Raw genomic sequence first — 13,255 nt, 5'->3', positions numbered from 1 at the left:
GTTTTAAATTTGGTTTTATTATGTCTTCAATTTTACCAGGTTTCTTATCTCAACAGATAGTTGCCAATCATTTACAGACATTGGAAACTAGATTCACTCCCTGGGACGACGCGTCAGATATATTCTCCATCTTTAATTCACCGGTCTGTCCCGTGGAAGTGATCCTGCTGTTGAGAAAACAAACTCATGTCAAGTTCTAAACAAAAGCGACCCCTGTCCTGGTATGGAAGACAGACCTTCTAACCTGACCGGTTTGAACGTTTTCTTCCCTAAAAAGGATGAGCGGCAAAAGAAACGGAAAAAATCAAATCCGGAATCTGCTAGGCGGTCAAGGATGAAGAAACAAAAATATCTAGACGACTTGAGAAGCCAGCTTAACCAGCTCAATACCGAGAACCGAGAACTAGAAAACCAGCTCCGGTACGTTATGCACCATTGTCAAGGCGCGAATATGGAAAATGATCGTCTACGAGTGGAAAACCAAATTCTACATGAGAAGCTGATGAGCTTAAGACAAGCTTTGGTGCTGCGACAAATCCAGCAGAGCTCAACGTGTGCCACTTGGTCGTGCGTTAACAGTACTGTTGTAACGGTCCATCAGAATCCGTCAATGCTGAGAGATCACGTAATTTGAGATTTACGAGGATAAACTATACTATTCGTTGTCGACACAAAGGAAATATGTACGAAATACTATTAGTATTTTATGTTTAGTTTGTAACTAAGTTTCCAGAATCAATGGATAGGGTATTTACTACTAATTAGGTAAAAACGATTAGTATTTTACATGTTGTAAATACGTTTCAAGTAAGGCATAGGATATTTACTATTTGTTAGGTTATATGGGAGTCTTTCTCTTCTTATTAACTTTTTTTTAAACTGGTTATGATATTATATGGATTATGGAGTATACGATATTCTAGGTCGCTGAAAACAACATAAATGCTACATAGCCGCTAATGTCGATAATATATTAATTGGTGGGAACTGAGATTTATATATGTACATGACAAAATTATAACCCTAACGATTCACGTTCGCTTGAATATGATTTAATGTATATGAATTTAACAGGTGGATTGTTTCAAAATATTAAGACATTCAAGATAGGAATTTTCTGGTGACCTCATAATCATATGTCCACCAGTCATGACTTAATTAAGTGCACTTTAGACCTTTATTTCTCTTTTTTTTTTTTTGACAAATCTAATCGATCAATTGTGGAAAAGAGAGAGTAATGACAAATTTGAAGAGGGGGGGGGGGGGGGGGGGGGGGGGGGGGGGGTCCAAGAGTTCCAAATCTCCAAAATTCGATCAAAAAGAAAGCAAAAGCTAACTTTTTACAAGAAATCTAATCTCGCTTTTCCTTTTCCTTTTCAAATGCTTTTGCTTTCCTCCCCCAAAGCATTTGATATTTTGATGAATCTATACTATGATAACTTACTACGTAATTAAGTACGTTAATACATAGTCGAATTCGCATAAAACCTATCAAATTGTGGAAAACTAAACGACTGGTCGTCCACCTGATTATATAGTATCAAACCGAAATTATAATGTTTTGTTTGTAAAAAAAAAACAAGAGAATTAATTATAAGCTATTTTAAAACTAAAATATAAACTAAAAACATGGCTGAAATGTGACCTTGTATATATATGGTCCAAGTTACTCTACTCTTTCAACTGTTTCTAATAAACAAGAACATTCAACAGCTTAAAAGTAACTTTAATTTGTTCATGATAAGATGCTTTTGAAAATGTTTCCAGAAACGTTTTTTTTTTTTTTGTTGCATATTTACACATGACAAGCACATTTCACATTCCAAACTCAGTGCCGTGTATTCTAGCGTAAACAGTTTATAAATACTAGAGAGCAAGTCAGCGTGAGTAATAAGACCCATCACAACTATAAGCTAATAAGACCCATAAAATCAGGCCCATTGATATACAATTGAAATTATTAAAAGCCTATAAAAGCCCAATGAAACCCTAGCTTGCTCTGTCGGGTATATAAAGAGCCACTAAACACCATCTCCAGCATCAACCTCTATAGCAGAAACAAAAAGAGGGTCTTTGTTATTCTTATGTTCTATTATTTTCTCTCTTTCAGAATTAAAATATGTTTTTTTTTCAATTCATGATGTTCGTTGCCGATTTTATTGACTTTTTTTTAAAAAAAAGTTTGTGCTGTGATTTTATTTGTTTCAAAATCGATTGGAGAAGAGAGCAGTGATTATAAACCACAAGAATCAAAAAAATCTGATTTGCTCAATTTCTGGGCATGATAGACTTATTATACACCCATAGAATATGAGCTCTCTTCTCAAACGTCTTTTTTTTTCGAAAAACAATTTCCAAATATTTACTAAGCTAATTTTTTTGTATTCAATGTACCTCTATCATACTTGTATGTGAAATTTTATATTCTAATTGTAAAGAACAGTTTGACAAAGGTAACTTCCATCAAAGATGTCTCTTTGATATGATATTAAGAGTGGACAATGCTTTATGGTTTTGAGCCTTTTTGCCCGTAATGTAAAATTTTATACGAACTGTAGTTTTAAATCATATGACTTGCCACGGGACTTTAATCCAAGAATAATTTTGGGCTTGAACAAAGAAATCAATAATCATATTTGGGCTTTATATTTGGAGACGGACATGAACCTAAACTGAAGTTGATCTTTTTGCTGGTCCACTAGCATAAACTAAAAATATGCTTGCATCCATGATTATCATAACTTACAAATTGTGTTTTAACTTGTACTATAATCACATAAAAGCAAAGAATACTCACGTTATTTTTAAGTCTTTTTCGTATAAAAAGCTTTGATCATTTTGTTTGAGTTTGAATCTATATTTTGTTTCTACTAAATTGGGGTCGAATATTTTGCTGGTCCACGCCTAAACTTTTTTATCTTTCTTACCTATCGTTGGAAAAATGCTTGCATGCGCTATTACAAGCCTAACCAATGTCTGTTGACAATAAAAATCCAATTATCTCAAAAGTTTTACCAGTAACCATATGTTTCGTCGGTTCCTCACGTCTCCAGTTAGACGCACAAGCGGTATCAAAAACCAACACAATGTTATGTTTGACAATAAACACTAGGAAGCTCTCCGCTAGTGAAATTTTCTAAGCTTTGGAAAAGAAAGAAAAGCGTTCACACACGTATTTTGTCGGATCTGAGATCTTTGGTAACCAAAGTTTTGTATGTATGCATGCTTTTCCTTGGTGGAGTTTTGTTTCTCGATTCTAATCTTATAATTATTACTGGTTTTGAAAAGCATCATACCAGATATTAGATATATCTCCTCTCTGTTATGTATTTTTCCCTCCGTAGAAGGTAATAGAAAAGTTCCACAAGATTGTAAGTTGTAACACATTCTCAACTATTTGATTCTTAATTTAATATATTTAAACTTTTTCAACAAGTTTTAAATATATTTAATAAATTAGCCTGCATTTGTTTCATTTTAAAATCTGATAGACAAATCAAGAAGAGGCATGTCTAAGGTTAGAGGCAACTCTAGTTACTCTACAAGTCAAGAAGAGGCCTGTGCACTGCTCCCTCTCTGCTTGATCTGATTAAATGTATTAGGCCCAATGATAAAGTCCATATGTTAATTGAAATGTATAGGCACTATAAGAATGGTCCAGGTTACATTAGGCATATAGGTTTCTCTCTTGACTTAGCCAAAACACGGGCTAATCTTATGATATATATTAGAGTAGCCTAAATGAATCATTTTTACATTTGCATACAATCCACAGTAGGTTACAAAATGGAACTGTTTGTCCAAAATGACAAACAAACAAACAAAAAACACAGCCTAGGTTTTATGAATATGGAAAACGAGGGGGGGAGACACACAATGGTGTAAAGACATAAACATAAGTTGACCATGCTGTTTGTTAACATGGTGGTATCTAATGCAGGTGGGAATATTTTTCTTTATTTCATCAAAGTATTTATTTGGTTTATCATTGGCTTTGATATAGTCATATGACCTACCCAATTGGTTTATCGTTCCTTCTCTTCTCTCGTGAAACATGTAAATTTTATAATTCCAAATAAGATGTCACAAAATATGTATTAAAAAGCCAAATATTTTATTTTTCTTTTAATAGCATGCAGAATAATTTTGAACCGAAACTACAATAATCCTCAAAAATTTATTACCAAATATTTTATTTAGGATATTTACCGTGACTGATTATGTCTAAAATAATTGGAATCATAGTAAAAATATTCAAACCATGGATGAAATCATAGCAGAAAGTTTTTTTTTCATAATTCTAATTCATGAATCTTGCTTATAGTGAACCACATTTCACTTTGACGGAGACTAAGAATCTATAAAACGTTGTTTCACCCGAAAAGGTGAATTACAACCTCAATTAGACAAGAGAGATCAGTTGGAATGAAGATTCACTAAACATTCAAAATACAAAACACATATCAGGTTTTGAGAGTTTTATGGGACCCACGTTTTCAATTTTTGGAACATGAGTAGTGGCTATTAACTAAAACAAAAATGGAAGGAAGAAAGATCACGATGGTTGTCACAAAATGTTGTTGTTTGATGTAGGGATTTGGGGGTGGGTAGGGTCTTATAACCTATACTGTTCACATGCATTCTTAAACCCTATTTCTACTGCATCTCCATGTGCCTCCCTCACGTCTCTACCTCCTCTCTTATTTTTAAACTTTTTTCTTATTTTATAAAACATTTAAATATAAGACAAATATATACATAACTTTTTCCATCTGATATCTATAACCAGATCAAATAAATTTAGAGAAAAATTTCCATATACTACATACAGTTCAAACTTTAGCAGTTTCTTTTTTTTCTTCATATATATTTTTTAAAGAAGTATTATCACGATTATTTATCAAAATATCAGATTATGATTTGTTCAAAAATAATTTACAGTACTTGTTTTGATTAAACTTGAATTCATCAAACAAATTGTTGAGATAATATTATTCTCCCATATTCAGTGTTTTGAAATCCGACCCGGACCCGCGGTTGAACCGGTAAATCCGGTGACCCAGAAAAAATCCGGTTTGGGTTTTGTAAAAAACCCAATATTTAGAAACCCGCAAAAACCCGTAAAAACCCAGTAAAACCCGGAACCCGATGCCGGTTGAACCACGGGTTCAACCAATAAATAATTTTTACTTCTCTTTTTTTAGTTTTAATTATGTTTTCAGATATGTTTTATATTCTAAGTTTCCAACTAAGAAGTTAGGTGCTGACAAAAAAGTTGGTTTTTTCTTTTCAGTTTTATTATCTCTGATTTTTAGATTTTGATGAAAACTTTACTATGCCATATGACATAAAGAAAATGAAATGAACCATGGTAGAGAAAACCAAAATTAGTTGATGTGATTTAGTGTTAGTTTATTTCCGTTATTAACAATTTATTACAATGATCTTTTACTTTTGGTTTATTTGTATTTGAAGTTTAATTTATTATTCACATTAAACATTTAAATATTTATAAATTTTATGTTTTGATTTTTTAGATGTCATAACTCTTACCTTGTTAGAGAAAATTTTAAATAGTCTAAACTATTTTTTGATATTTTGTATGTCAAATGAAAATAAAAATATAAAAACTAAAGTTAAGTATTTTTTAAATGTTTTAAGTATAAAATATATACATATCCAAACTATTATTTTATGTTTTAAAAAAAAATTAGAAAATATTTAAATTTAGTTTTTATATTTTTATTTACATAGCTGATATATTATTATATAATAAAATTAATTCATTTATTAACTTGCGGTTCATCCGTGGTTCACCCGCAGTCGACCCAGTGACCCAGCAACCCGGTAAGTCGTCCGGTTCAGTGTCCGGGTCGGGTTTAAAAACATTGCCCATATTCCCTTTCTTCTAATATAATAATCTATAATATAAAAATCTAACAAATCTATTTTTAATGATATATAATAAAAATATGTTCTGATTTGATTTTTAAAATTAATTTTAAATCTAAAACTATTATGTGATATTAATTATATGATTGCATTTATCAGGTTGATATGATATCTTTTGGTAGTTTCAGGAAACGCAATCAAGACTAAGATGATAAATACCGAAATATATGGCTTCATCATCATCAGTATGATGATTTCACATGCTAGTTTCAATGGGTCGTTTTGCTTTTTATTTTTATCATTATTAGAAGTTGTTATTCAAGGACCCATTTTGGCCGCACCAATCAAATCAGTTTGATATTTATGAAATCTTGAAAAATAATTTGAGAAAATCGCAATGTCTCATTCATTATTATTTTTAAATGTATCTTAGATATTGCTATAAGATAACGTTTCTTGACGTTGAGGGTTTTATTATTTTAGAGAAACAATAACCACTATATAATACCTACCAAAGAATATTCAGTTAAGTTAGTTGATCGTTGGAGTCAAACTTAAATCGAACAACGTCACTTGAAAATCTGGGGGATAAGTTATATAAACCAGCGGCTACCAGCCTACCAGCATTGCCTTGATCTCGTCCACCTGATTTTGTTTGTTAAATTTAACGCAACTAGATTGATTAAATGTTAAGTAATCATATTAACCTATGTCCAAATTAATAGATCACCATTTTAAATCCCATGTTTGAATAACTCGTTGCGCAACCTACTTGTGCTTTTTTTTCTTCTTCAGAAAAACAGTTCAGAAATATATGCTTTTCAATTTCTTAAATTCATATATGCGGGATGAAAATAAGTTCAGTAAAAACCACATATAAAAATATAAATTCCTTCTTTTTGATGAAGACATTAATTCCTTCTTCCAACCAGAGATAAATTTATTTTAAATATATAGTCTTCTTCTGGTCATACACTTTTCCATGGTTACCATCCCAGAATCATCAACTTCGTTGGTTATCGAAATATGCAACAATGTGGCTCAATATATACAAGTCCATGTTTTCTCTCAAAATTGGAATCTGATTGATCTACAGATTTATGCTAAAACGTCATACTTTGTTATATACTTCTATTGATATACATTAGTACATATATACGTCGATCTTTGCTAAAAAAGAAAGTATACGTCGATCATGGCTAGTCGTGAAAAAGGTATACTTGCATTGCATGAAAATGATCCCACCAAATTGACAAGTCGATGTCAATATGACCGGAGAAAAAAATTAAAGGCGGACCAACTTATTCAGGACTACTAGCTAGTATAGGGAGCATAAATGGTTCTCTTTGACTTACCATCTTCAGTATAAATATATGTATTTTAGATGTATATATATGTACATGCATACGTATACACGATCAACTTAATGAGATAATACAATTTCTTCAAGCGATTCATGAGCATTACTTTTGATCCCCACTTGTCTCTCTTCCTTTTTCTTGTATGTTATTTTCCTTGCTTTCTAATTTTACGTTTACCACTTTTTATTTTATTTTATTAGTATTTATATAACTCTGTTGACACTAGTTATGATAAGAAAATTTCGTGTTATGTCACAATATTCGTAGAAATGATATCTGATAGTTTTACCATCTGTATTTAGTAGTTGATTTACAAGTCATTAGTATTGGAAAAAGACAACAAACAATATTGAAGAAAGGGTACGTAGACTGCATATTAGTTCATGAGTTGATATCTAACTCCATTGAGCGGGATTCTGTTGTTATTACCATAACTACAAAAAAATAAAATAATAGTAATTCGATTTTTATAAATAAACCATTTATATATGGCATATGAGTTTGCTTTTTTTAATTGGCATATTTGGTCCCTAAATGATGGTCATAACAAGGGCGGTCCGGCGGTGACGGAAACGCGTAAAGGTTAATCATTTAATTAAACTTAATATCATTATTTTAATAATATATTATCGTTTTATTTCTTATCCCTACTAAAATTATTTAATATTCAAATCCTAGGAAACGAACAAATTAATCAGGGAACTCAGCTCAAATTCTATCATTTAATTTTGTGTGTATGTATAATTGAAACTTTCTGAATAAAACCAATACTAAGATTTATCGCCGTATGTGTGAATGCAATAATAAATAGAAGTTCAATAATGGATCACTCTTATTTTCATATAGTATAAAGCTCTATATTGCAATATATTGAATATCAATTCTCATCAAATAATAGCTGAATGATTGTTAGAGTCGTAATAAAACACAATAAAATAAATTGTCTCACATGTCTTAACGAAAATTTACTAAAAATGTGTTAATGTCTGGGCGGTCAAAAGAGTGTCTAGTTTCTGATTCTTTTGTCACACTTTTTTATTTTTTGGGATAAAATGTCGTAAGATTGTTATCTATATATATCCCTCAACATACCCATTGATTCTTCAAACACATCTCACTCTTCACCAGCTTAAACCCTAAACCAAGATCTCTTTTTTTGTTCTCTCTCTCTCTCTCTTTCCTCTCATTAATTCTCTCTTCGACCAAAATTTCTTGACATAAAATCAGAAAAATGAAACAGCTTTCAACAAAAGTGACAGGCAACGGTCATGGACAAGACTCATCCTACTTCTTGGGATGGGAAGAGTACGAGAAGAATCCTTACGATGAGATCAAGAACCCTAATGGGATGATCCAGATGGGTCTTGCCGAAAATCAGCTATGTTTCGATCTCATCGAGTCATGGTTAGCTAGGAACCCAGACGCAGCTAGTCTCAAGAGGAACGGTCAATCCATTTTCAGAGAGCTTGCTCTCTTTCAAGACTATCACGGCATGCCTGAATTCAAAAAAGTAAGCTTTATTTTGTTTTCTTTAAATTGGATAAGAGACATAAACCTAATAACTTGTATCGCAAGTAATGAAATTATTTTCTCAATTCTCATGAACGTATGTATTTTCTCTTTTTTTTTTATAGGCTATGGCTGAGTTCATGGAAGAGATAAGAGGAAACAGAGTCACATTTGATCCCAAAAAGATTGTTTTAGCCGCTGGTTCGACCTCAGCGAACGAGACACTCATGTTTTGTCTCGCTGAGCCTGGCGATGCTTTCCTCTTGCCTACTCCTTACTATCCTGGGTAAGTTACAATTATAACCCTAGCTCCACTTTACTTGGATTCCAAGTAAACTCATTAAAAACTCTCTTGTTTACGCTTTGGCTTTTTAATGATTACAGATTTGATAGAGATCTTAAATGGAGAACTGGAGCTGAGATCGTGCCGATTCACTGCTCAAGCTCCAATGGCTTCCAAATCACGGAAGCAGCTCTTCAACAAGCTTACCAACAAGCCCACAAACTTGATCTCAAAGTCAAAGGAGTTCTTGTCACGAATCCATCGAACCCACTTGGCACTGCGTTGACCAGACGTGAACTTAACCTTCTCGTTGACTTCATCACTTCCAAGAACATTCATCTCATCAGCGACGAGATCTACTCAGGCACTATGTTCGGGTTTGAACAGTTCATAAGCGTGATGGATGTCTTGAAAGACAAGAAACTCGAAAACACCGAGGTTTCTAAAAGAGTCCACGTCGTTTACAGCCTTTCCAAAGATCTAGGGCTTCCTGGTTTCCGCGTGGGAGCGATCTACTCCAACGATGAAATGATCGTTTCCGCAGCGACAAAAATGTCGAGTTTCGGTCTTGTTTCTTCTCAGACTCAATACCTTCTCTCTGCATTGCTCTCAGACAAAAAGTTCACAAGCCAATACCTCGAGGAGAATCAGAAACGGCTCAAGTCCAGACAAAAGCGCCTAGTGTCTGGTCTTGAGTCCGCGGGGATTACTTGCTTGAGAAGCAATGCGGGTTTGTTCTGTTGGGTCGACATGAGACACCTCTTGGACACAAACACATTCGAAGCAGAGCTCGACCTCTGGAAAAAGATTGTCTACAACGTGAAACTAAACATCTCACCCGGTTCGTCGTGTCACTGCACCGAACCGGGTTGGTTTAGGGTTTGTTTCGCTAATATGAGCGAGGGTACACTCGATTTGGCCTTGAAGAGGCTCAAAACATTCGTAGAGTCCACAGACTGTGGACGGATGATATCAAGAAGCAGCCATGAAAGGCTCAAGAGTTTGAGGAAGAAGACAGTCTCTAACTGGGTTTTCCGGGTTTCATGGTCCGACCGTGTGCCTGATGAGCGATGAAATTATTCATCTCCCTGAGTTTGAGACGACAACAAAGTCTTCCAAGGTTTTTTCTTCTTTATTTCCTTCATTTTTTTATATTTTGGAGAAGTATTTTTTCATTTTCCAAGATATATATAATATCATTATATATGTGTAATATTCATAAATGTTTGGGTATTTTATGCAATTTTTCGGGTGTAAAATTGTTACTGTAAGTGTCGTTATGTGTTAAAAAATGCACTCAGTCCGAATGTGGATTTGCAGTGGCTATATATATATCCGGTTGTAATTTTAATTAAAAGTTTGCATGTATTGTGTAATTCACTCTTTTAATATATTAATATTCCAATAATATGTGTTTATGTAATTTGTATTGATTTCTGAACAGCTTGTGATACATTCTTTAATATAAGTATGTTTTAATGCATAGTTGCATCATTCACTACCATATAATGAATGTTAAAGATGTTTGAAATCTTTGTTGTCTCTATTTTTCTAGAGAATATCGATTTTATAATAGTTAGTCCACTTATTTAGGGAGTATTATGAAGTTTTACTAAATTAATTGACAAAAAATTAAAACGATGTCCATTTACCATGAAAGAGAGTTTAATATACATTAATACAAATGTAGAATGTATTTATAAATTTTAAAACAACACTAAAAATCATAGACTTCAGTATATAGAGCATTTACCGAAAATTCAATATTTTTGTAAGGGTTGTTAACACATAAATTTTGAGAAAATTTCAAAAATATGAAAATATTGTTTTAACGCATAGTTGCATCCTTCACTAACATATGATGAAGTTCAAAGAGGTTTGAAACTTTTGTTGTTTTCGTTTCTCTAGAAAATAATGATTTTATAGTGGTCGGTCCACCAATGTAGGGAGTATTATGAAATTTTACTAAATTAATTGACAAAAAATAAAAAGATGCCCATGTACCATGAAAGATAGTTTAATATACATTAATAAAAATTTAGAATGTGTTTAGAAATTTTAAAATAACACTAAAGATCATAGGCTTCAGTATATAGAGCATTTATCGAAAAATTCAATATTATCGTAGGGGTTAACACATAAATTTTGAGAAAAATTTAAAATTTGCAAATACTGTTTTAATGCGTAGTTGCATCCTTTACTAACATATGATGAAGTTCAAAGAGGTTTGAAACTTTTGTTGTCTCCGTTTCTCTAGAAAATAGAGATTTTATAGTAGTTAAACTACCAATTTAGAGAGTATTATGAAGTTCTACTAAATTAACTGATAAAAAATTAAAGCGATGCCCATGTACCATGAAAGAGAGTTTAATATACATTAATAAAAATTTAGAATGTGTTTAAAAATTTAAAACAACAATAAATATCATAGGCTTCAGTATATAGAGCATTTACCGAAAAATTTATTATTTTCGTAGGGGTTAGTTAACACATAGATTTTGAGAAAAAAATAAAAAATATGAAAATACTGTTTTAATGCATAGTTGCATCATTCACTAACATATGATGAAGTTCAAAGAGGTTTGGAACTTTTATTGTCTCCGTTTCTCTAGAAAATAACAATTTTATAATGGTTAATCTACCAATTTAGAGAGTATTATGAAGTTTTACTAAATTAATTGACAAAAAATTAAAATGATGCCTATGTACCAAGAAAGAGAGTATAATATATAATAATAAAAATGTAGAATGTGTTTATAAATTCTAAATCAACACTGAAGATCATAGCCTTCAGTATATAGATCATTTACCGAAAAAATTCAATATTTTTGTAGGGGTTGTTAACACCTAGATTTTCAGAAAAATTCAAAAATATGAAAATACTGTTTTAACAATTAGTTACATCATTCACTAACATATGATTAAGTTCAAAGAAGTTTGAAACTTTTTGTTGTCTCCGAGTCTCTAGAATATAGCGATTTTATAATCGTTGGTCCATCAAACTAGGGAGTATTATGAAATTTTACTAAATTAATTGACAAAAAATTAAAACGATGCCCATGTACAATGAAATAGAGTTTAATATACATTAATACAAATGTATAATGTGTTTTGAAGTTTTAAAACAACACTAAAGATCATAACATTTATAGAAAACTCAATATTTTCGTAGGTGTTGTTAACACATAGATTTTGAGAAAAATTCAAAAATTCAAAATACTGTTTTAATACATAGTTGCATAATTCACTAACATATGATGCAGATTAAAGAGGTTTGAAACTTTTGTTGTCTTCGTTTCTTTAGAAAATAGTGATTTTATAGTGGTTAGTCCACCAATTTAGGGAGTGTTATGAAGTTTTACTAAATTAACTGACAAAAAATTAAAACAATATCCATGTACCATGAAAGAGAGTTTAATGTACATTAATACAGATGTTAAATGTGTTTATAAATTTTAAAACAATATATTAAAGATCATAGGCTTTAGTATATAGAGCATTTACCGAAAAATTCAATATTTTCGTAGGGGTTATTAACACATAGATTTTGAGAAAAAATCAAAAATATGAAAATACTGTTTTAATGAATAGTTGTATCCTTTACTAACATATGACGAAGGTCAAAGAGGTTTGAAACTTTTGTTGTTTACGTTTCTCTAGAAAATAACGATTTTATAGTGGTTAGTCCACCAATTTAGAAGACTATAATGAAGTTTAACTAAAATAACTGACAAAAAATTAAAACGATGCCCATGCAGCATGAAAGAAAGTTTAATATACATTAATACAAATTTATAATGTGTTTAGAAATTTTTAAAAACACTAAATATCATAGACTTCAGTATATAGAACATTTACCGACAAACTAAATATTACCAAAAAACACATAGATTTTAAGAAAAATTCAAATATATGTAGATACTGTTTTAATGCATAGTTGCATCATTTACTAACATATGATGAATGTCAAAGAGGTTTGGAACCCTTTGTTATCCCTGTTTTTCTAGAGAATAACGATTTTATAGTGGTTAGTCCACTAATTTAGGGAGTAATATGAAGTTATATTAAATTAATTGAAAAAATATTAAAACGATGCCCATGTACCATAGAAGAGAGTTTAATATACATTACTACAAATTTAAAATGTGTTTAGAAAATTTACAACAACATTAAAGATTTTAGGCTTCAGTATAAAGAGCATTTAACGAAA

At 31.5% G+C, this 13,255-nt stretch overlaps 2 protein-coding genes and 1 pseudogene across 2 annotated transcripts; all 3 read left to right on the top strand.

Annotated features, from left to right (window-relative positions):
• The first annotated feature begins 223 nt into the window (after window positions 1-223).
• LOC106415788 (basic leucine zipper 4-like) lies at window positions 224-634 on the top strand. Its single transcript, XM_013856574.1, has one exon. It carries the CDS (start codon window positions 224-226, stop codon window positions 632-634), a length of 411 nt encoding a protein of 136 aa, XP_013712028.1.
• Window positions 635-2,220: 1,586 nt separating this feature from the next.
• On the top strand, window positions 2,221-2,320 carry LOC125595203 (annotated as a pseudogene).
• Window positions 2,321-7,982: 5,662 nt separating this feature from the next.
• Window positions 7,983-10,272, top strand: LOC125595202 (1-aminocyclopropane-1-carboxylate synthase 5-like). The gene is made up of 3 exons (XM_048771096.1): window positions 7,983-8,763; window positions 8,888-9,048; window positions 9,147-10,272. Exons 1-3 carry the CDS (start codon window positions 8,485-8,487, stop codon window positions 10,117-10,119), a joined length of 1,413 nt encoding a protein of 470 aa, XP_048627053.1. The 5' UTR covers window positions 7,983-8,484; the 3' UTR covers window positions 10,120-10,272.
• Window positions 10,273-13,255: the final 2,983 nt, after the last annotated feature.

This window comes from Brassica napus, unplaced genomic scaffold (assembly GCF_020379485.1).
Source record: "Brassica napus cultivar Da-Ae unplaced genomic scaffold, Da-Ae ScsIHWf_1002;HRSCAF=1408, whole genome shotgun sequence".
NCBI classification, from domain to species: Eukaryota; Viridiplantae; Streptophyta; class Magnoliopsida; order Brassicales; family Brassicaceae; genus Brassica; species Brassica napus.
This window is presented reverse-complemented; position numbering and strand designations above follow the sequence as displayed.